This window comes from Dromiciops gliroides, chromosome 5 (assembly GCF_019393635.1).
Source record: "Dromiciops gliroides isolate mDroGli1 chromosome 5, mDroGli1.pri, whole genome shotgun sequence".
NCBI classification, from domain to species: Eukaryota; Metazoa; Chordata; class Mammalia; order Microbiotheria; family Microbiotheriidae; genus Dromiciops; species Dromiciops gliroides.
Genome location: NC_057865.1, coordinates 245146133 through 245168590, shown reverse-complemented (window position 1 = coordinate 245168590; position 22458 = coordinate 245146133). Strand labels below are relative to the sequence as shown.

The 22458-nt window shown below is 36.0% G+C and overlaps 1 protein-coding gene across 2 annotated transcripts in view; it reads right to left on the bottom strand.

The window, feature by feature from the left end:
* TRHDE (thyrotropin releasing hormone degrading enzyme) overlaps window positions 1–22458 on the bottom strand; it is a 516103-nt gene that overhangs the window by 125072 nt on the left and 368573 nt on the right. For both annotated transcript variants that reach the window (XM_043966938.1, XM_043966939.1), the window contains 3 exons: window positions 17809–17874; window positions 16955–17142; window positions 3721–3809 (listed from right to left, as the gene is read on the bottom strand). In XM_043966938.1, coding sequence (XP_043822873.1) covers window positions 3721–3809; window positions 16955–17142; window positions 17809–17874 — 343 coding nt within the window. The remainder of the gene's footprint in view (window positions 1–3720; window positions 3810–16954; window positions 17143–17808; window positions 17875–22458) is intronic.

Here is a 22458-nt window from a genome sequence, read left to right as displayed (position 1 = left end):
CGCTAACTCTCTTCAGGCCAAAGTTTTATGCTGGACATGTCTGAATTTATGCAGCCCTCTTTCTCTTTATTTTCCTAATTAATTTTTCCAAAGGGAAAATATACCTTTGTTTTTAACTACTGACCTAGTTCAAGCTGTTTGGGGGAATTTCTACTAAGAAATATCTTTCAAAGACATTTAATCTGTAAAGAAAAAAATACTTCTCACTGGACATTTCAATACAGATCAAGAAAACCACCCAGAGTATGTCAAAGAAAACACTGTTTAGACTGACAGTCATGTTATATATCCTGGTTTACAACCTTGATTCAACACATAAGATTTTGATGTCAATCTCTTTTTAAATACTCTTAAATAGCAATAATATTAACAATATATATGTATATATGGCTTAGAAAATATATACATGTATATATATATATATGTTGTGTATGTATATATGCATACATACATATATGTGTGTATCTTTATGCCTTAGAAAAGCAATGTGGTGTTGCAGTTATAGTATAATATATATATGCGTGTATGTATGTATGTATATATATATATAAATATATATATAGTTACAATATAGTATGATATAATATAGTATAGTAGCTGTTATTGGACTCAGGAAGACCTGAGTTCAAGACCTGCCTCTTGGCACATATTGATTTTATGATCATGGACACTTAAGCTTTCAGTATTGCAGGCCACTCACTAAGATTAAAAGTTACCAATCAGTTGTCCATCCTCCCTGGTAGAGGGATAGAATTATAAGGTTCACAAAATCTTATGTAATTAAGTGATTGACAAATGACTTATACAAGTTACTTCATTTAATACCCACAATGCTCTGAGGAAGTTCTACATGCATCATTATTCCCATTTTATAGATGAGGAAACTGAGGCTCAAGGATTTTCTTTACACTAATCTATCATGGTTCTACTTTATCTAACCTTTCTCAACACTCTTCTAACCAGTCTTCTTGTTGCATCATTATCCACATAATATCCCCTAACTCTAGGTTTTATCAACATAATATCCCCTAACTGTAGGTGTTCCCCAAGGTTCTGTCTTAGTTCTTCTCCCCTTTTCCCTCTTTACACTCTCTTAGTAATAATCTCATCAGTTCCCAATGAGTTTAACTATCATTACTGTGAAAATGACTCACAGTCATTCCCTTAAACTTCAGTTCTGAAACACTAATGAACATTTCAAACTACATATTCTAAAGGCATCTCAAACTTAACCCCTCCAAAACTAAACACATTCTAATTTCCTCAAACGCTTACTTCTTCCAAACATCACTATTTTTGTAAAGGGCTCCACTACCTTCTCAGTATCCAAGGTTTAAAACTCCAGAATTAACCTGGATTCTTCATTCTCTCTCACACCACATATATATTCAATTCCCAAACCTTTCCTTTTTAACCAACATCACTTGCATCCAACCCTTTCTCTTCAATCACACAACTACCACCATAATCCAAGTCCTCATCACCTCGCATTTAGATTATTGCTACAAGGTTTTGTATTTGTTTACTTGTATCTACTTTACTCCATCCTCCACCATGTTGACAAAGTGGTTTCCCTTAGTCCCTCATCTGACCGTATCACTCACCTCCTCAACAAACTCCATTGTTTTCTCCCTTGGACATCTCTGTCAATCAAAAAGGACCCTCCATCTCCTATTTCTGTGCCTGTACACTATTGTCTGACCTCCCCACCCCCCATGTGTGTAAAGCCCTCCTTTTACTTCAGTGAGGCTGTATTCCCCTTTAAGACACAGCTCAGTGAGCATTTTCTACATGAAATCATTCAAAATACCCCCCAACTACTAGCACCCTCCCTCCCAAAGTACCTTGAATTTAACTAAAATGTCTAAAACGTGTATTGGTATCAAATGTTCTTCCCTCTCACATTAGATTATAAACTCCTTTTGATTAGGGATTCTTTCATTCTTTATATATAATCTGGCACACAGTAACCATTTAGTAAAAACAACATGAGTGATTGGTCCATGTTCATATAGCTTGTACCAGAGGTCTAATTTGTACTTGTCCTTCCTGACTTTCAGTCAAGCATGCTTTCCACTTGATTATATCACTATTTAAAAGCACAAATCCAAGAAAGAAAATAGATTTAACAACTAAGATTTATACTGTACTATAGAATGTTATATGTAAGTATGTCATACATTGTACACATATATATTTTATAATACATGACCACCTGTGGAAAATACAGCAAGAAGAGCTAAACACAGTTGGATTACAACAGTTTATGCTGTAGGTAGCAAGCATAAACATTGATTTTTCTTTAAATTGCCTCTTTGATATTTTTTTTTCTTTTTAGCACTTACTTTCTTCCATTTCATGAAGAATGGCGACAGGGAGAGAGACATTTGAACAACATGCACTAAGAAGTGCAGAGGAGGTAACTAGCTTTTTTTTCTATATGAACTAAAAACAGAAATACAGCAAGGCAGGTATATGTTATATAGTATGCAGGACTTTGGTCAAGAAACAACTTTGTATAGTGAATTGGAATGGTTTGTTAATAGGTTTTGGCATTGCCTTTAACAATATTAAAAAGAGAGAATATATTCCTACTTTTCTAGAAGAAATGGTTTTAGGTCTATCAAGAGGGAAGATCTTGGACTAAATTATTTCTCAAGGCCCCTCAGGTTGCTATAAAGACCTGACTGTTAGAGTGGCATTCCCTTTCTCAAATTTAAACAGATGGTCCTAGAGTATTGGAAGAGTAGGAATTTGGCAGGGGATGGGACAAATACATTATAGTTTTTAGGATATTATTATATTGATAATGACCATAGTGATAATAGAGCTATAATTCTAAATTAAAATTGGAATCATGGAACTATACATTTTCTTTTTTTCAGGGCAATGAGGGTTAAATGACTTGCCCAGGGTCACACAGTTAGTTAAGTGTCAAGTGTCTAAGGTTGGATTTGAACTCAGGTCCTCCTGAATCCAAGGCCTGTGCTTTATCTACTGTGGCACCTAGCTGCCCCAGGAACTATACATTTTAAAAGTTATGTTCAAATGCTAAAAATATTTTTATTTGTTCTTTGCCTAAAAATTAGATTTACTTAACAATGGCAGGGGCAGGCAAGAATGGAATTCTTGGGGTGGCTAGGTGGCACAGTGGATAAAGCACCGGCCCTAGATTCAGTAGTACCTGAGTTCAAATCTGATCTCAGACACTTGGCACTTACTAGCTGTGTGACCTTGGGCAAGTCACTTAACCCCCACTGCCCCGCCCAAAAAAAAAAAAAAGAATGGAATTGTGATTGAAATGATGCAGAGAACTCCCCTCCCATTGGAAAAATTCCCTGGATCCTTGCAAATTAGCAAGGGAAAACTTTGAAGTTAAGTGATTTGCCTCCAGTCACATAGGTTGTATTCTTCACAATGATTTGGACCTAGCTCTTCTTGATTTCAAGCCCAGCCCTCTTTCTTACTACCTGATGCTTCCTCTCAGAGATAATAAACACATTTATTGATTTAAAAATTCTCTCTTTTAAGAAGAGTTTTTATTGTTCCCTCTAATTTAGTGGGAAAAGACAGGTCCCTTCCTTTCTCTCCCCTTTTAAAACTTGTCTTCCCCTTATTTTCTGATACTTGAAACTACATTCAGGGCACGTAAATAATGATTCAAAGTCAACCCTAAAGGAACAGTTCACACAGAAAGGCACAGAGGAAGGATATCTTTACCTGATTTGTTAGACACCCATATAATTGTCTCTGGTGAGATATGGCTCCTATTTCCTACTACAATAGTTAATGGGATCTGCCATAGGTAACTGCAAAATAAAGGATACATGTTAAGAGCACAAAGACAACAAGAATATACATTGACTGAGGGCCTATTTCATATAGAATTTGTATTAAAAACAGAAAATACAAAAGCAATTCAAGCTTGTTACAGGGACTAAGTAAAAAAAAGATAAATAGACTCTTTCTGGAAGACTCATATTAAACATCTCTACTGGGGGCCTCAACGTGGCATGCATTTGCTTCTGGATTCTCGAGCGTTATGCCAGTATAACCTAGGTAATGAGCCAGGTTCTATTGAGTCGGAAAATGTTAACTTATTTGGACCTCGGTTTCCTCCTCCTCCTCCTCCTCTGTAAAATGGAAGCTATGATAGCACCTTCCTCAGAGGGTTGCTGTGAAACTCAAAGGAGGTCGGATCCCACAAGTTTAGTTGCAAGACTAAAAGCCTACATTGGTTGAGAGTGTGCTGATAAATGCACAATAACCAGTTCTCTAAATATGCATGTGATACCCTACAGTATTCATTACTTTCTGAAGTTTAAACAATCAATAAAATAAGAAAACAAGATCTCATTTTATCATTTGCTGATTTCTAAGGTATGATGAAAATTTAACAACTGATGCCCCAACCGACTCCTTCATGGAGGTGGAGCGTCCACAGGTATTATATATTTTCAGACTTGGGAAAAGTCTAAAAATGTATTGAACAGTTGTGTCAATTTTTTTCTTCCTAAAATATACTATTTATTATATGGGATAGCTGTCTAGGAGTGGGGGGAAGGGATATTGGGGATAACCATGACGATATAAAAAACAGAAAATACAAATGAAAACATCCTTCTTTAAAAAAAATTAACAACTTACTCTTATGAACCAGTACAAGCTGGCTCCATTATATCCCCAACATTAGAGTCTGTTATTATTACAATCAGAATTGATGGGTACTATCCACACAATGATGAAAGTAAAATAAAGCAGGCAATAAAATGTGATAGTAGCATGCAGATTTTAAAATTAAAGCTAATTTTTAAGAAGTAAAAAAAACAAAACAATGAAGGCATCAGCCTTGTGGGTGATATTTATATTTTATAATAGCACAAATGAGCTGACTTCAGTTCCATGAGATCGATCAACACCATATATCATACAGTTCCATTCAATTATTGGAACAAACCAAAAATAGAAATGAAATCCTCATTGAGATTCCTGTTCAGAAATCACTTACTGTCTCTCAGCATCCAGAGACTAATTAACACCAATTCTATAAATTTTCAATAGTTGTTATTAGTTATTCCTTATAACAATTCAGTGAGAAGGATATTATCTTTCTTTTGCAGATGAATAGTGGCATCAAAGTTGAAGTCAATTACATAATGATACTTAACAAAGATGAACATAAAGCCTTAAGGGTTATATTGCCCACCTTCTAGATCAAAAAGTCCATTTGCTACATTTTGTCTTTTGTCTTGAGACACAGCCACATCACCGTTGTGGGAAACCATAGAAACTTAATGAAATGCATTGGTAATCTTTAAAAGATGCATATTGGTTTATAGCATATATTAACTACGATCATTTTCACCATACATTTCTTTGCTTCTTCATTAGTCTTCATTAAAGCATTAATCCTCCATATTGAAATAGGTTAGCACCATTATGTCAATTTCTAGCTGTGGTTAAGGAAAAAAAAATATTTCAGAAATATATAGATAGAATCCCACTATGTTCTCTATAACAGGAAAAGCCCTTAGAAAACTTGAGTGATGTAGAAAAAGCCTAGAGAGTCAGGGGTCAAATATTTTATGAAGAACAGAGGTAATAGGTGCAATGAAAATTTTGTTTTGTTTGTTTTGTTTCATTTTTAAGGAGGCCCCCAATAAAAGGCCACTTTCTTTAAGTCATCTATGACACAATGATATCTCAGCACAATGAAAAAAATGGGTTATATCTTTAGAGACATTCTTCAGAGGGATGGCCCAGGGCAATAGAATTTACCTCATATTGCCATTCATTATCCAATTCTGATAATGATGTTGATGTTGATGATGTCATTGTTGTTTCTATAATGTAAGAAGCCCAAGTAGAAAATTTTAGGGAGATTCATTATAATCCTCCAGACACTGCTTTCACTATTGCAGAAAGTCAAAATTGAAAGTTTACAAGCCAGGATTCTAAAGTGACATCCTTTATTAACAAACATTTATTGAATATCTGGGGCAGCTATGTTGCAAAGTTGATAGAGTAGTGGACCTGGAGTCAGGAAGACTCATTTTCCAGAGTTCAAATCTGTCCTCAGACACATACTGGCTATGTGACCCTGGGCAAGTCATTTAATCCTGGAAAAATGTGCTGAAGAAGGAAATGGCAAACCACTCCAGCATCGTTGCCAAGAAAAGCCCAAATGGGGTCAAGAAGAGTTAGTTATGACTGAAAAATGAGTGAACAACAAAAACACTGAGTACTTACTATGGGTAGGACACTGGACATAATAAAGAAAGTATTAAGAATAAAACAGGGGCATGCTTAATGCTTAATATTATGATGAAACCACTATTGTACCTAAAACTCTAACAGAAAAGGATGTCTCTTCTTCATTGTGTTTCCCCTAAGCACTTTAGGTAGTAGAGACAACCTCTTGATGCCTAGTAACTATCAGGGATTAATTGTAAGCAAAGCAAGAGAATGAATACCTCACAAATTTTAAGTTTAAAACTTGTTTGACCTCTGCCCTTTTCTAAAAATACTTTCTCCAAAATATGTTTATGGAGAAATTTTCTCGTAATTAAATAACCAGTTAATTGAATGGTTGACTCAGATTCAAAGGGAATTCCCAAATCAACAACTCTAAGACTAGAGGATAAGCTAAAATGGGAGTAAACTTGTGGTCAAAGTTATTTTTTCCAGGGGGAAGATGGGGAAAGGGGAGAGACCTGTGCTTTATCTATTTAGGTAATTCCTGATGTGGAAACTTGTTCTATCATGCAAATAAGTCAATGGCATATAACTTATACTCACAGAATTATCTGGAGGCACTCTGAGGTCAAATGACCACAAAACAGTATAGAAATGGAAGGAATAAGAATCAGTGGTAGAATTTGAACCCAACTCTTTTTGGCTTCAAGAAAAGCCATGTTAGCAACTGTACCATGTTGTGTCCAAAACAGGCATCTTGGCGGTTTACAATAAGAACTTAAATTTTGAATCCAATCAAATTTTGTTCAGTAAGATCACAGCTAATAATGCATTTCTATACTAATTGTCCACCTCACTAACACCAAGTTTCTCCCAAACCCTAGAGAGAATTATTAGTATAAGGAAGTAGTGGAAAGATAAGCGGGAGTCTACTCAAAGTGGCTACACAGAGAAAAGCAGAGTTCTTTTTGAAATGCCATGCAAATGACTCATAGGTTCATGCATCTAGAAGGGACCAAATAAAGATCCTCTTGCTTAACTGATTCATTCTGCAGAGAAGGAAACTAAATTTTATTGAAGGAAGTAACTGGTCCAAGGCCACATGGGTAGTAAATGATGGGGCCAGGATGCCAGTGCATGTCTTCAGGTGCTGAATGCTGATTGCTCCCCACAATAACATATTGCCTCTAAAAGGCATTTATTTCATTGCAGGACTGTAATTACCATTCATGTAATAAAGCTGTTAAGGGAATATCATTAGGTCCTAACAGAAACCAACCTTTCATTCTGTGTCTACATAAGCTGTTATTCCAGTAAATAACTAAATTAAAGAGATTATAATAAAAATTGGCAGGTTCCTCTCTTCTATGTTACAACGACTCTGCCTAAATCACAGAGGGAAAATGAGATCCTTAACCATACCTATGTGTTGTTTACAGCAACTACCTTATAATTTAAGGACACTTTCTAAACAGGAGACACTGAATCAAGTAGCTGTTCAGATGCAAATCAGTTAATTATACAGTATTTAGGTTATAAAAATTCAGAGACTGTAAGTATTTTAAAGTGTTCACTTTGTATTATGTGATTTCTAACAGTACCATTGTGTGGGTCCCATGGGCATATGTAGACCATTCTATGCTTTTCTCCAGGACAGATTTCATGACCGTAAGTTAGCGAGCACATGCAGACTCTGTATGCATATCTTCTTTGAAGGGCTGAATGTTTAAGGGACATCAGATTGGGTACTTTTCCCAATATTTTTCATGCAACAATTATTTGTAGTTTTCATAAACTCCATTTAAAAATCAATGACTACATGGCAATTATATCTTTTGTTATCGCTGCTTAAAAGGCTGGAAGACCCTGAAGACGCCTGGGTAGTGTGCAGTGAAAGTCAGCTTAAGACAACACTGGGTTATGTTGAAAAGGAGATTAACTTCTGAAAACGGATTATATTTTTGCATCTCAAATCCTGCATGAATATTAGTGGCCCCATTTTATGTGTTAAATAAAGAAGTTCAAATACTCAAAGATTTGTTTTTAATTTACCATTCTACGCAAAAAATCATTAGATGTTTGTATACATGCATATGTTAGGCTTCGATTTAGATAACAGATCAATGCATGTGTCATTGAAGATTTTTAAATAAAGCACACTCTAACAACAGTCAGAAATTTCTTGAATATAAGCACAAATCCTTAAAAATAAATGTGGTAGCATTGAATGAAGCATCATGACTGACTTTGTGAAAATAACCCAGGAACTTCAGCTGTTTATGGCCAATCTGATAGTCTTTAGATAGAAAGAAAATCTGAGGGGCATGATGAGTAGAATTCTTAGACTATAGGACAGACTACAGAGCTTTCAGCAATCTTACAGCTACATGATCTAACAGCCTAGTGTTTGTCCCACTACCTTCATTTTAAAGTAAGAAGCCTAAAACAACGTCCTAAACATTTGGTCCACTTTCATGTATCAATTGCCATATTTATTGAACCATCCTTTGCAGACTTGTCTTAGCACAAACTTAACCCCATGCTCAGGATGCCCTTCTCACCTCTCTCCCTAAGAATCCATTGTTTTCTTAACAGATCCAAATCAATTGCTACTGCCCTTGGTGAACCTTCTCTGATTTTCCAGTCATCAGTCATCAGGTTATCTTTTATTTCCTTTTCTTTTTACATAACATATCTTCTCTGCTAAATGTTATTTCCTGGCAGTCAAAGAGTATATTTCATTAGCTTTTTTGTATCTTAAGTACTTAGGGCATTGCCTTGTTGGAAAATAAATGCTTGTTGTATTGGAAAGAAAGTCTTGCACATAGAAGATGCTTATGAGGACCATCTATTTAGAGATGGAAGAGAGGTCAAAGAAGAACAAGTCAAACTCCTTCATTTTACAGATGAGAAATCCAAGGCTGAGAGGTAGGAAGTAATGTGTTGAATATAAAACAACTAATCAATTAGCAGCAGAATTTGAATATGGGGTTTTCTGATTTTTAAAATATTGCGTTTTTTTTAAATTTTTAAATTTTTTAAGCCCAAAGCTCTATCTACTATACGATTTATCCATTGCCAGTCATAAATGTTGTTTAACTGAATGAAATAACTCCATCAATTCTTAGGATTGCTTTGGTTTTTCAGAGATGGGGGAGTATGGACAGAGGACATTGCATATATTGCTGGATATGGATGAGGTAATGGTTTATGATGCTGAAATATTTTTTGTTTTGTTTTATTTCTTCATAAGGGATAAACTAGAAAATTAAGGTAATAGAAAAACAAAATATGTGAATAAAATGAAAAATAGAAAATAAAAATAATTTAATCTATCCTAATAAAAAGGTTAATACTGTGCATTAATTTTTTATAGGACATACCTTGTTAATAAACTAATCACCATTAGTTGGGGAAGTAAGAAGACAGAATGAATTATACTACTTGGTTGAAAATGAATACACAATTTGCAGTATTTCTGGAAGATAGGGGAAGTTAATTTTAGTGCAAAATCAATTCCTTACATTGCATATTAAAGATCCAGGAGATTATACAAAGAGGGGGAAAATTGATTCTGAGTCATAACTAATCATGTGTATTGTTAGAATGTTAGCAGCCTTTTTGCTAAATACCCACTATGTCCATGAAGAGAACTATATAATCTCATGCTCAATTCCTGACTACATAATTCAGGAATTAAAGCACTGGTCTTGGAGTCAAAAGGTCTAATTTCAACACTAGCTATGTGATTCTGGATGTCTTCTAACAGTTTACAGATCCAAAGGCACTTATTTCATGTAAACGTATTGATGTAGATGTATCTCCCATTGGAATATAAGCTCCTTAGACTCTGGTGGGGTGGAGTTAAGATGGTGGAGAAGAGGCTGTGACTCCCACAAGCACTCAATAAACACATCCACTCACTCCCAAATAATGCCATAAAAAAACTCCAGGGGGAAAAAAACCCAGAGCAGCCTGACTCACATAAGAACAGAGTGAGACTATTCTCCAGCCAAAGCCAGCACCTGGGATTGCCTACTGATTGGGCTGAGAGTGCTCAGTGTGCAGTCTGGTCTCAGCCAGGAACAAACTGTGCCTCCTGCACCTAGGAGTCTTCAGTTCCAGTGGCTTCTGCTGAGGTTTGGCTTGCAGACCAGTGAGGGAGTTCAGTGGTTGGCCATGGTGAAGTGGCTGCAGTCTCTGCTGGAATTGGGGCGAAGTGCCCTCATTCTTAACCAGTGGGCTGAATCAAGTGGTGGTGGCCCAGTGGGGGAGGCGCACAGGCGTGCCAAGCTTCTGAGTATACAGAATCAGATTTCAATCAGACATCTGCTTCTTGGTATAGATGAGTAGGCAAAGAAAGCAGTGGAATATAGAAAGCTTTTTTTGGGAGAAAGTAGACCAGAATGCACCCTCATAAGAAGATCATATTTGACTGTTGGAACAGTCAAAGTTCCAACATCCAAAGCTTCCAAGAAAAATATGAATTGGTCTCAGGCAATGAAAGCACTCAAAAGGAACTTTGAAGAGAAAGTAGGAGAGATAGAAAGAAGATTTAGAGAAATGGAGGAAAGAACGGAAAGAGAAATGGGAGCAATGCAGGAGAGTCATGAGAAAAAAGTCAACAACTTGAAAAGCCAAATGGGAAAGGAGATACAAAATATCTTTGAAGAAAATAATTGCCTAAGAATTAAGATTGAACAAATGGAAGCTAGTGACTTTATGAGAAACCAAGACACAGTAAAGCAAATCCAATTGAATAAAAAAAATAGAGTCCAATATGAAATATCTCCTTGGAAAAACAGCTGACCTGGAAAACAGATTCAGGAGAGATCATTTGAAAATCACTGGACTACATGAAAACCATGACCAAAATAAGAGTTTAGACAGCATCTTCCAAAAGTTTGTCAGGGAAAATTGCCCTGATATTTGACAAGCTAAAGGTAAAATAAAAATTCAAAGAATCCACCAATCACCTACTGAAAGAGATCTTAAAAGGAAAACTTCCAGGAATATAATAGCCAAATTCCAGAAATCCCAGGTCAAGGAGAAAATATTGCAAGCAGCTAGAAAAAAGGAATTCAAATACTGTGGAACTACAGTTAGGATAACACAAGATCTAGCAGCATCTATGTTAAAGGAACAGAGGGCATGGGATATGATATTCCAGAGGGCAAAGGAACTGGGACTACAGCCAAAAATCACATACCCAGCAAAACTGATTATAATCTTTCAGAGGAAAAAATGGGATCTCAATGCAAAAGAGGACTTTCAGGCATTCATTATGAAAAGACTTGAACTGAATAGAAAATTTGACTTTCAAGTACAAGACCCTAGAGAAGCATAAAAAGGTAAACAGGTAAAAGAAATCACGAGGTATTTTAAAAGATTAAACAGTTTACATTCCTACATTCCTACTCATAAGATCTTTCTCAGTATTAGGGCAGCTGAAAGGAATATAATTAGAGGTTTTAATTGAATATGAAGCGATGATATCTGTAAAGCATTTATTTTTTGTTTATACTTGTTTTTTGTGGGGCAGGCAGGGCAGGGTGGCTTATATCTGGGGCCAGATATGGGCTCAGGGGCTCCTGGGGCCAAGGCTGGTGCTTTGTCCACTGTGTCACATAGCTGACCCATGATGACATCTTTAAAATAAAGTACAGGGATAAAAGGAATGCACTGGAAGAAAGGGAAAGGGAGAGGTGGACTGGGGAAAAGTAGCTCACATAAAAGAAACCAGAAAAAGCTTATGTAATAGAGGGGAAGATAGGCAAGGAGTGGGGGAGTGAGGGAACCTTACTTTCATCAGAATTGGCTCAAAAAGGAATAACATACAGATTCAGGTGGTTATAGTAATATATTGTGCCCTGAGGGAAAGTGAGAAGGGAAGGATATTGTGGCGGGGGAGGGGGGTGCGCAGGGGACAGGCAAAGGAAGGAAGGGCAGATTGGGGGAGGCGGCTTTCAAATAGGAATAGAGTGAAGGAAGATAGAAAATAGAGTAAATATCAATGGGAGAGAATAAGATGGAGGATAATACAGTTAGCAATAGTAACTGTGAAAGAAATGATGAGCAGGATGATATCAGAAGGATGTATGAAAAATGCAAACCATCAAAAGAGAAAGAACTGATGGTATCTGAATACAGATTGAAGTATAATTTTATTTGTTAGCTCCTCTTTCTAAAGGTATTCTGTCTATTTTCTTTCACAACCTGACTAATGAGAAGATGTTTTGCATAACTACACACGTATGACTTATATTGAATTGCTGGATTTCATAGGGAGGAACGAGGAGGGAGGGAGGAAGAAAATTTAGAACACAAAGTTTTTTTTTAAAAAATCAATGTTAAAAGTAATGATGAGCAAGAGGAGTTCAGAGAAACCTGGAAGGACTTACATGAACTGATGCTGACTGAGAGGAGCAGAACCAGGAGAACATTGTACACAGTAACAGCAACATTGTGTGATGAACAATGGTGATAAACTTGTCTCTTTATAGCAATGCAATGGTCCAAAACAATTTCATAGAACTTCATGATAGAAAATGTTTTCAACATCCAAGAAAAAAGAATTGTGGTTTATGAATGCAGATTGAACCATACTGTTTCTGCTTTGGGGCTGTTTTTTTCCTTTTTTTTTGAGCTTTTTCTCTTGTGCTCTGACTCTTCTTTCACAATGTGACTAATGTTTAATGTGATTTCACATATATAACCTATATTAGATTGCTTTATGTCTTGGGGAAGAGGGAGGGAAGGGAGGGTGGGAGAAAAATTTGGAACTAAAAATCCTATGAAAACAAATGTTGAAAACTATCCTTATATGTAACTGGAAAATAATAAAATACTGAAGTATAAAAAAGAAATATAAGCTTCTTGACTGAAGGAAATTCAACTTTTATCTTTTTATTCCTAGTGCTGACCTAGCACAAAGCTTGGCACATAGTAGGGTCTTTAAAAATTCTTATTGATTTGTTGTATATGCAAATAACCTTCTACAGCATACCAGCTATTGTATGAACTTCTCTAGAAGGAAATTCACCACCTCCTGGAGAAATTCATTCCATTTTAGGATAGTTGTAATTGTTAGGAAGTTTTTTTTGTTTTTGTTTTTGTTTTTCATTTCAAGCCTAAATCTGCTTCCTCCTCGAAGCTTTCACCCATTGCTCATGGTTCTGCCTTCTAGACACAATCTGAGAGATCAACTTTAATTTATCTTTCCTAGGATAGGCCTTCTGATGCCTGAAAAAAGCTCTTGTAATAGACATGGTTTGAAAATAGTACACTATTTTCAGATACAGGTAGCATTGTGATGGGGATAATTAACAAAGGGGAGGAAGAGGGAATTTCAAAGTCGTTACTTAATTAGCAAGTAGTTTAATCCCACCTTACCAACACCAGCTGCTAAATGAATCCAGACTTTGAACAGCAGGGACTTGACAGGGTTGGCCATTTTTTTGGTAAGTTCCTTCAACTTGTCCAAATAACAAAGTTAATTTTTTAAAAATGTATTTTAATTAATAGAATAAAAGGCATTTTCATAACATAGCATAATGAAAAAATGATTGCACATGAAACTGCAAATCTATTATAAATTGTTATTCAGAAAATATAAAAATGCACAATTTTCTCCTTAAATCAATGACATCAGGAATTTCAACTATGGTTCTTTCTCCTTTCTAGTGAATGGGATCTATTAAACAAAGATGGAACACCATTTATACACAGATTCAACACAACACCTGCCTTCATGGATAGCATAAAACAAAGGAAGATAATAAAGATGGACTCACAAAATTATGATACAAGGGAGAAAGAAAATTACAAAAGAGAGATCCAAGAGAAATCCTCTAAATTTTTTTCAAGAAACATAGCTTCCAAATGGGACAATAGACATGAGCACATGGACATGCCATCATCTAAGTTCATGTCTTTTCATTGACTCTTCCCTCTGCCACATAGCTCTCTCTTGGTTTCCTTTAAGCCTCAGATTAAATATATCTTCTGCAAGAGGCCATTCTCTTGGCCCCTACTCCAATTTCCACCCCAAACCCCCATCCCATAGTACCTTCCCTTTGAGATAACTTCCGATTTCCATTTTAGTAAATTTGTATATACATCTCTGCACCTTCACTCCCTCATTAGAATGTGAGGATTCCTTGAGGACAAAGAAAGTATACTTGCCTTTCTTTGTCTATACTGTGCTTAACACAGTGCCTTTTACATAGAAGGTGCTTAATTAATGCTTGTTGAGTTACCAATTGACTGACTTGGAAGAAACACCATCTGAGTAAGGTCTTAAAGGATTTCATTGGAAATTGGTGAGAGGTCTATTCCAGATACTGGGGGATTGGTAAGTAAGCACATGGAAATACTCTCTTCTACATGTAGTCCTTTCTAATTCTTCCAAGGGTTAAGTTTCTTCTTTTAAAACTACCTTAGATTTAAGTACACTTAAGTCCTTTGTATTTTTTTCTATTTATTCTTTGTATGCTTATATACACAGACATACATGTTGTCTCTCTCAGTAGAAATAAGTTCCTTGAGAGCAAGGATTGCTTCGTTCATTATATTTGGATAATGTTTGCCAGAACAAAAAAAAATTGCAATAGATAGTAACTGTAAATTTGATTTTATATTATTCCCTAGGAGCTTGTACATGGTGCACAGAGAACACAGCAGCATTATCCAAGAAATCTCAAATTACTTCATCAAATGTGACTCAGAAGCTGCATTCCTACTCCTTGGGATGATTCTCACAAACCAAAGCCAGGTTATGGAAAGAGGCAAGTAGTCCAAAGAAAGGACATCCAGGAAGAGAAGGTCAAAGCAAAGTATTGAATTTTTAAGGCTGAGTTCAGGTCACACACTAATAACAATGACCAGGGTAAAAAATAAGTCAGGAGTTGCAGGCAGTCAGACAAAATGGCAGGATTAGGCAGGTATCAAAGATCAAAGCTGGCAATAGCTCTGGAACAGGAGGGGACAACTATAGGGTAACATTAGGTCAGAACCCAGGCGCAGATTCTGAGTGATATATCTATCTCTACATAGAGGATCGCTGGCCAGAAATTCCTTGATACCAAACTAAACTTTTGCCTTAGCAAGGGAATTGCTGTGCATTTCCTTTAGAGTAGAGACCAATCTCCAGGCAAAGTAGCTCTGGGAGCTACACAGGCAAGTAGAGAGAAAGATTGCTAGGCAGATCCTCACAGTCAAAACAGTAAGAAAGCCTTATATATAAGCAGGTCTAATGTGTACAGTTTGCTTCCTGTGAACAACTTGTTGAAGTCTGATCTATTTGAGCAGTGATTTAAGACCTGCTCTTTTCCTGAGCCTTCTTCCAAATTCAGACGCAAGAAAACAACCATGAATCTCTTGATTGCTTGCCCTTATACAGCCAATCTTGGAGCTAGCCTACTGGGAATGATTTTCATTTTTCTTATAGATAATAAATTATATTTAATGTGTACTCCAAGTCTCTGAGCTACTGGTAGCTCTTAATTTTCAAAGATAAAGGGAGCAAGCATGGATAATCTAATCTGAGCACTTTATTTTATAACTAAATTTCAATCACTTTTCCCATCAAACCTGTTCGCCAGGGCTATTTACAAGTAGCAGAATTGACTGGTCTGAGTGTTACCTTATCTTTCCTTTCAAGGATTGACTTTTAAAATTATCACTGGACCAAACAGCATGAAGTGAGAGGGATAGAGAGGAGAATTAAACAACAGGCCTATCTACAAACTAACTAATCAATCCTCAAATAATCCAGAGTTTAACATTGTAAAAGGAGGTAAGGAAAAGGAACAAGCATTTGTTAAGTACATACTATGTTTCAGGCACTATGCTAAACACTTTACAAATATCTCATTTCATCCTTATAACAACACAGAGAGTTAACACAATGATTATCCCCATTTTATACTTGAAGAAAGTGAGGTAGATAGATGTTAAGTGACTTGCCCAGGTTCATAAAGGTAGTAAGTATCTAGGGCCAGATTTGAACTCAGGTCTTCTTGAATCCAGACCCAGTGTTCTATGCACTGTGCCACCTAGTTGACCTTCAAAGTAAAATCATTTAAGTATATCACCAAATTACTGTATATGCAGTTTTCCATTAACAATAAAAATGGAGAAAATAACACCATTAAGTACAAAGCAAGTAAGAAGCTTGATATAATTAGAAAGGAAACCTTTTTTTGTTCAATGTGATTTACTCAATGTTCATTTTGAAAGATTTTCCCCCTTTACTTTTATAATCTCTGGTATGATTTCTAAATAGCAAAGCAAACTTATTTGTATCAAAGAGAAGCTAAATTTTGTGCTATTGTAAATAATAATAATAACATGCATTTACATGGCACATTAAGGTTAATAAAGCACTTTACAAATGTTAATTTTATATTTAAAGTAACATTTGTAAACTGCTTTATGAACCTTAATTTTATATTTAAAATGTCACTTATCTCCTGAATTGCTGGCTCTTGGAATAAAGTGGTTTGAGTTCACTATTCACTGGTCAGATGGCCAATTGAAGTGAGAAATAAAGCTAAATGAAACTAAAAATGAAATCAACATGTATATTTCATGCAAATTAAACTATATGAAATTATAGTTCCAGTGATAAGATCCTAGGGCTGCCATATTGATTCTTCTAAAAGAATCATCTTCAATAGTGGTAAAAGACAAGCAAAATACAAAGCAAGACACATATTCAACCTTCAAAATATTCAGTTCTTCCAAAAAGAATTAGTACCTGTTGTTTCCAAACTCAGTGGCCTTGACTCTAGCCCTGCTGTCATAAATAAAATGTTGCTGGGTAATGGTTACCATATTATCAACTGTTCCATTTCCCAAGATGGTGATGACAGGATAACCCATCTGGAGAGTCCACTGATCCATCACTTCTTGAATATTTACATATTTTCCATTCTTTCTTAAAGCCTATAAAAACCAAGATTTTAAAAAGCTAATTTATTAAAGTGCTATTAACAATTAGGGATTGTTAAATGTTTACCTCTACAAAGTACATTTTAAATTTAAAATCAGTGATGCCAATATGTACTAGTAAAATTAATTTTCTTTAACCTAAGGGAAGTCTTTCTGCCCATCTCAAGCATAAAATGACTTTGTGAACATTAATGTTTTAATGTAATGGAACATAAAACAGAAATTTTATTGTTGGAGCAAGAAGGACCTACAGTATCACTGTTAAGTAACTTCAGTTTGTCTAATAGAGCATGAAACATTTGCCATTTACATATAGGATTGTCTGATTTTTAAACTTCCAACAGTTCTGCCTTTAATATGACAGGCACTTCCACACCAAAGTCCAACCTCAATGGAAGTATGACCACCCTCATGGGAAAGCTAACTATATTACTGTGGGCATTTTGATTACACAGGGCCTGGGTGGCATTATGTGTCCTGGACAAAGGTCCTTTACATAGCAAATAAACAATAAAGGCAATCTGAAGAAAAGGGAAGCAGAAATGGTAAAGGTTACTAGTAGTACAATTATGATTAAATAGCATAGTCTCTCCTTAACATCACACACACACAAACACACAAAGGTAAGGTGCGGTACCCCCTCAGCAAAATATACTTTACCTCTGACAGCGTATTCCACAGATCATTTCTGGCCGCATTGCCATATTTATGAATGGTTAAATAATCCTAAAAGAATATAAATCAGTAATTACAATTCACAGGCCAAATAATTACTGACTCAACAAATGAAACTCATTTCTGAATTTGATTAACTATCTCCATTTGTAGGAATTGCATTAATACAAAGAGGGAGACACTGAGATACTGATGATATTTTCTAAAGAGATTAAAATTATCAATTAAAATGTTACTGAGATTCACCTATAGCATGTTTTTAATTAATTTATCAAATAATCCTAATTGTTTTAAAAAATGTGGGCAAGGAGGACCATAATTCCTTCCAGACACATTAACTGGCTTACTATTTTCCACATATCACATTGCATCTGCCATTTTTCTCCCTTTGTACAAGCTCTCCCCTGTGGCTGGCATGTAACACTTCCTCACATCCAATTCATACATCTCTAGTTTCCTTCAAAACCCAAATCAGGGCCACCTCCCAAGGGAAACTTACCAAAACCCATGTAATATGCACTTTATTATCTGCCTGAACCAAGCTATCCTAATCCTTCAAATTGCTAGTACCTTTTGGTCAGAAATTAGCTTGTACGTATTCTGCATTTAATTATCTATGTACATGCTATCATCCCTCCACTTCCCCCAATAGAATGTTAGCTACCTGAGGGCAGAGATTTCCTAGGTTTTGCTTTTGTTTTGTTTTTTGTTTGCATCCCCCAAACCTAAGAGAATATCTGGCATGTTATAGGTACCTCATCAATGCTTCTGGGATTAAAGGGAATTTAATTGTAATCTGCCAGAGTTTAGCACAGTGCCTGGCACATACTAGGTACCTAATAGATGTGTATTGATTAATTTCTTTAAAAACCATCTCTAGTGAAATCCCTTCCTCTATTGTAGCATGTCAACCTATAGCTGACATAAGGGACCTGTTGGCTCTGTAGAAAGCTGCATCTTCTCTGAGATCCTTAAGGGAGAAATAAAGATCCCATGTGCCTTTCATCATGAAACCTCAGAAAAAAGTATTTTCCTTGGTAGAAAGGAGAAGAGAGAACTCAATCAACTGCAATATGTTAAAATATTTTTCTTTCTGAGATATTAACAGATATCTTTATCCCAAGGAAATGGGAGGCTAAGATGAAATAGTGTGTGTGTGGGGGGGTGGGGGGTTACTATCAGAGTCCTTGAGTCACAGGCTTGGTCCAGCTGTGACCCGGTTGGATATTTATTCAGCTCTGCGTTATATGACTGATTCTCCATTGTTCCCTTTTCAGCTACCAAAAGGCCAAAGAACTGGAGGAAGGTGGGAGCGGGTCACTTTCCCAAAGGTGTGAAAACTGTCTCTACATTGGCTTTGAAGTCTCTGAGTTTTCTGCAGAGGACAGACTGCTTATTATAAAAATGATACGTATTTGCTTCCAGAGCTTTGACCTACAAACTAATATCCAATAAAGAAACTCAGTGCTGAGTTTGTTTTATATGCAGCTCCAGTTTGGGGCTGGGACCTCCCAGCCCTCATTTTTAACCAGTAAGCTTACACTCTGCATTCTCAGTACCATTTCTCCCCATTCTCTTTCCGCAGAGGTGCCATCTCTGTCATTATGAATCTAGCATTTAGCTATGGCTGTTGGATATACAAGTACCTGACTTCAAAGGGAAGGAGGAAATTGGAAATAATATATTCTATTGTAAATCAGAGGTCTCTGCTTCCTTGGGAATGTTCATCATCTCCCTCTCTGCAGTGTTAGTAGACAAAGTCGTCATTTACATGAAACTGGAGGAATTTCCTCTTAGTAGCTATTTGTGTAGCATGGGATATTTCTGGCTTAATTCAGATTTGCTAAGTACATTTTCTGCTGTACAAACTCTAGCCCAGGGGACAGATTCAGCCTTTGTCAATCACGCATAGCACCACAAGGAGTAGCTCTCATTTCATCACAAGCTGGAGAAACCAACTCCCAATGCTGACTTGGGCAACTGCCCATGTCTCGACTTGAGCAATGTCAGAAAAATAACATTGTGGGGGAAAAGACAATACCATAAAAAGGATCCAAGTCTCCATTTAGGATATAGAAATAACACATGAAAATACAGAAGCCAAAAATTGCATTTATATTCCTTAGTCCACTTTCCTTCTACTGATCTTTAGGTTTCCATTTACATAATCAGAACTTAAGAAATAATGGGGTTTTAAACTTGTGTTGTCTCATGGCTCCACCTCAGTAGGGTGGGGAGGAGAGGAGAGGAGAGGAGAGAAGAGACCAGGTTAAATTCACAGGTGATTGCCACCTCTTGAAGAAAAAGACACAGATTTAACATTTTTTTTCATAGTGAAGATGAGAATCCTTGATTATCACATCCAAAGAGGTTATTTCCATTAATTTAAATTTAATCTTTCCCTCCAAATGCACTAATTAATTTTAACTCCATAGTCATTTCTTGATTAAATCAAATTCTACCTAAAAATAAAACTTGAAATGAATGTGTGCACATTTTTTTTAAGGAAATAACCTAGAACATGGCAATGTATGGCACTCATTACAGTGATGACAATTAACGACTCTGAATTAAGTAATACCAATGGCAACAAATACCATTTTATATAATGTTATCATATACTTGAAGGCTAAATACACAAACACTAAGCTGAGCTGGTGTGGAATAGAGGAAGGGGATAGAGAAATGTACCACTCTGACACATAGTATGTGTGTGTGTGTGTGTGTGTGTGTGTGTGTGTGTGTGTGTGTGTGTGTGTGTGTGTGTGTGAGACCCTGGGCAAGTTACAACTTCTCAGTGCCTCAAATCATTCTCTAAAATTGTAGGTTGTAGAGAAGGTGCAAATGGGAATTAGTAAAGATGTTTCTTCACCTGGGAATTCCCTACACTAATGAAAGAACAGGTCCACTCCCTAGCTCTCTTTATGGTAATTTACTTCACTAGTTGGAACTGTGAAGAGTGGGGAACTGGAATCAGGAAGAACTAAGTTCAGATTCAGTCTGTTTACTAGCTGTGTGACCCTAGGCAAGTTATATCACCTCCTTTTGCCTTAGTTTCCTTAACTGCAAAACTGGAATAACAATAGCACATACATGGCAGGCTTGTTGCGAAGATAAAATAATATATGTAAAAGTTCTTACCACAATGTCTGGGTCATAGGAGGCACTAAATAAATGTTTATTCCTTCCTTCCCCTCCCCCATGTGTCACAAAGGACCACCATTTAGGGTAAACATGGGGGGGAGGGGAAGAAGCTACAGGAATTAACTAAGAATTGGGTTATAGAGCTGGAAGGTATCAGAAATAATTTAACCCCCTTATTTTCTAGAACTAAGACCCTAAGAGGCTAAGTGATTTACACAAAATCATACACAGAGAAAGCAGCAGAGTTGGGATTTGAATGAAGGTCTTCTAACTGGCAATGTAGCATTCTTTCCAGAACACCATGCTTCATCCTACTATATACCTCAGGCAAATGGTTTACTTTCTCATTTATAACCTCAATATATCATTACAAATTTGAAAACCCGAAGGTCATGACAGAGTACATAAGACCCATACATCCATGTACAAACAAATAAATAGATGATAGATAGATAAGTAAATAAATAAGTACATAAATGAATAAACAAATATATGAATAAATATATATATACATATGTATGTGAGTATGTATATATATGTGTGTGTACTATGTGAAAATACATATGTGTATATATTTATAATATGAATGGGGGCCTGTAGCTGCCACGTCATCAGTGAAGCCCATGATAACATAGGATCCTTCTATTCTAACGCAGGTAACTGGGCACATTTTCATTCCTAATAATCCCTCTCTTTGTTTGACTGTCATTAACTTCAGGTCATCAGAATTTCATGAGCACCAACCAATAATAATGATATCCTCTCCACACCTCATTGCCTTGCATTGATTTGCATAAGCAATTTCTACCCTGATAATTGGAGCCAAACATATCATGTTGTAGGTTACCTTATGGAAAATAGCAGTTAAATAGTAATCAAGAAAAGTTTATCTTTATCCAACTCTAATCCTAGCTGATCTTGAATTTACACCACAGGATGAACAGGAAGGTGAATCACTCTATCACTTTCAAATGTGGGCTTAATTGTTTGAGTTTGCATTAGATGTTAAGAATAGTCTTTTTTTTTTTCTGTAATTTCATTTCCCTGCTGTTGACTCATAACAACATGAATAATGTTACTAGGTTCAAATCATTAAAAACAATATTGTTTTGTTTTAAAAAGAAAAGGCAATAGTCCTACATACTAATTTTTGTTTTAATAGCTACTGAACCAATCAATGTTATCTTAGGAATTCATAATTGTGGCTTTATATTATTATTGCAGGAATAATAAGTGGAAAGGAAAAAGGTAATTACCAGGCATATAACATGTAGAAATGAAACAAAAAGAGTCTAAGCTAAGAAAAAATTTTCAATCTAAGAGACCGAACACTCAAATTATTTTTAAGAATAAGTTTTGTATTTGAAAACCCCCAAATCCCAGCTACTGGGTTAAGAACTCATTATCTTATCAAACTTCCTGGGAAAACTGGACAGCAGCATAATAGAAATGGGGTTTAGACCAACACCTCACATTTTATGCTAAGATAAT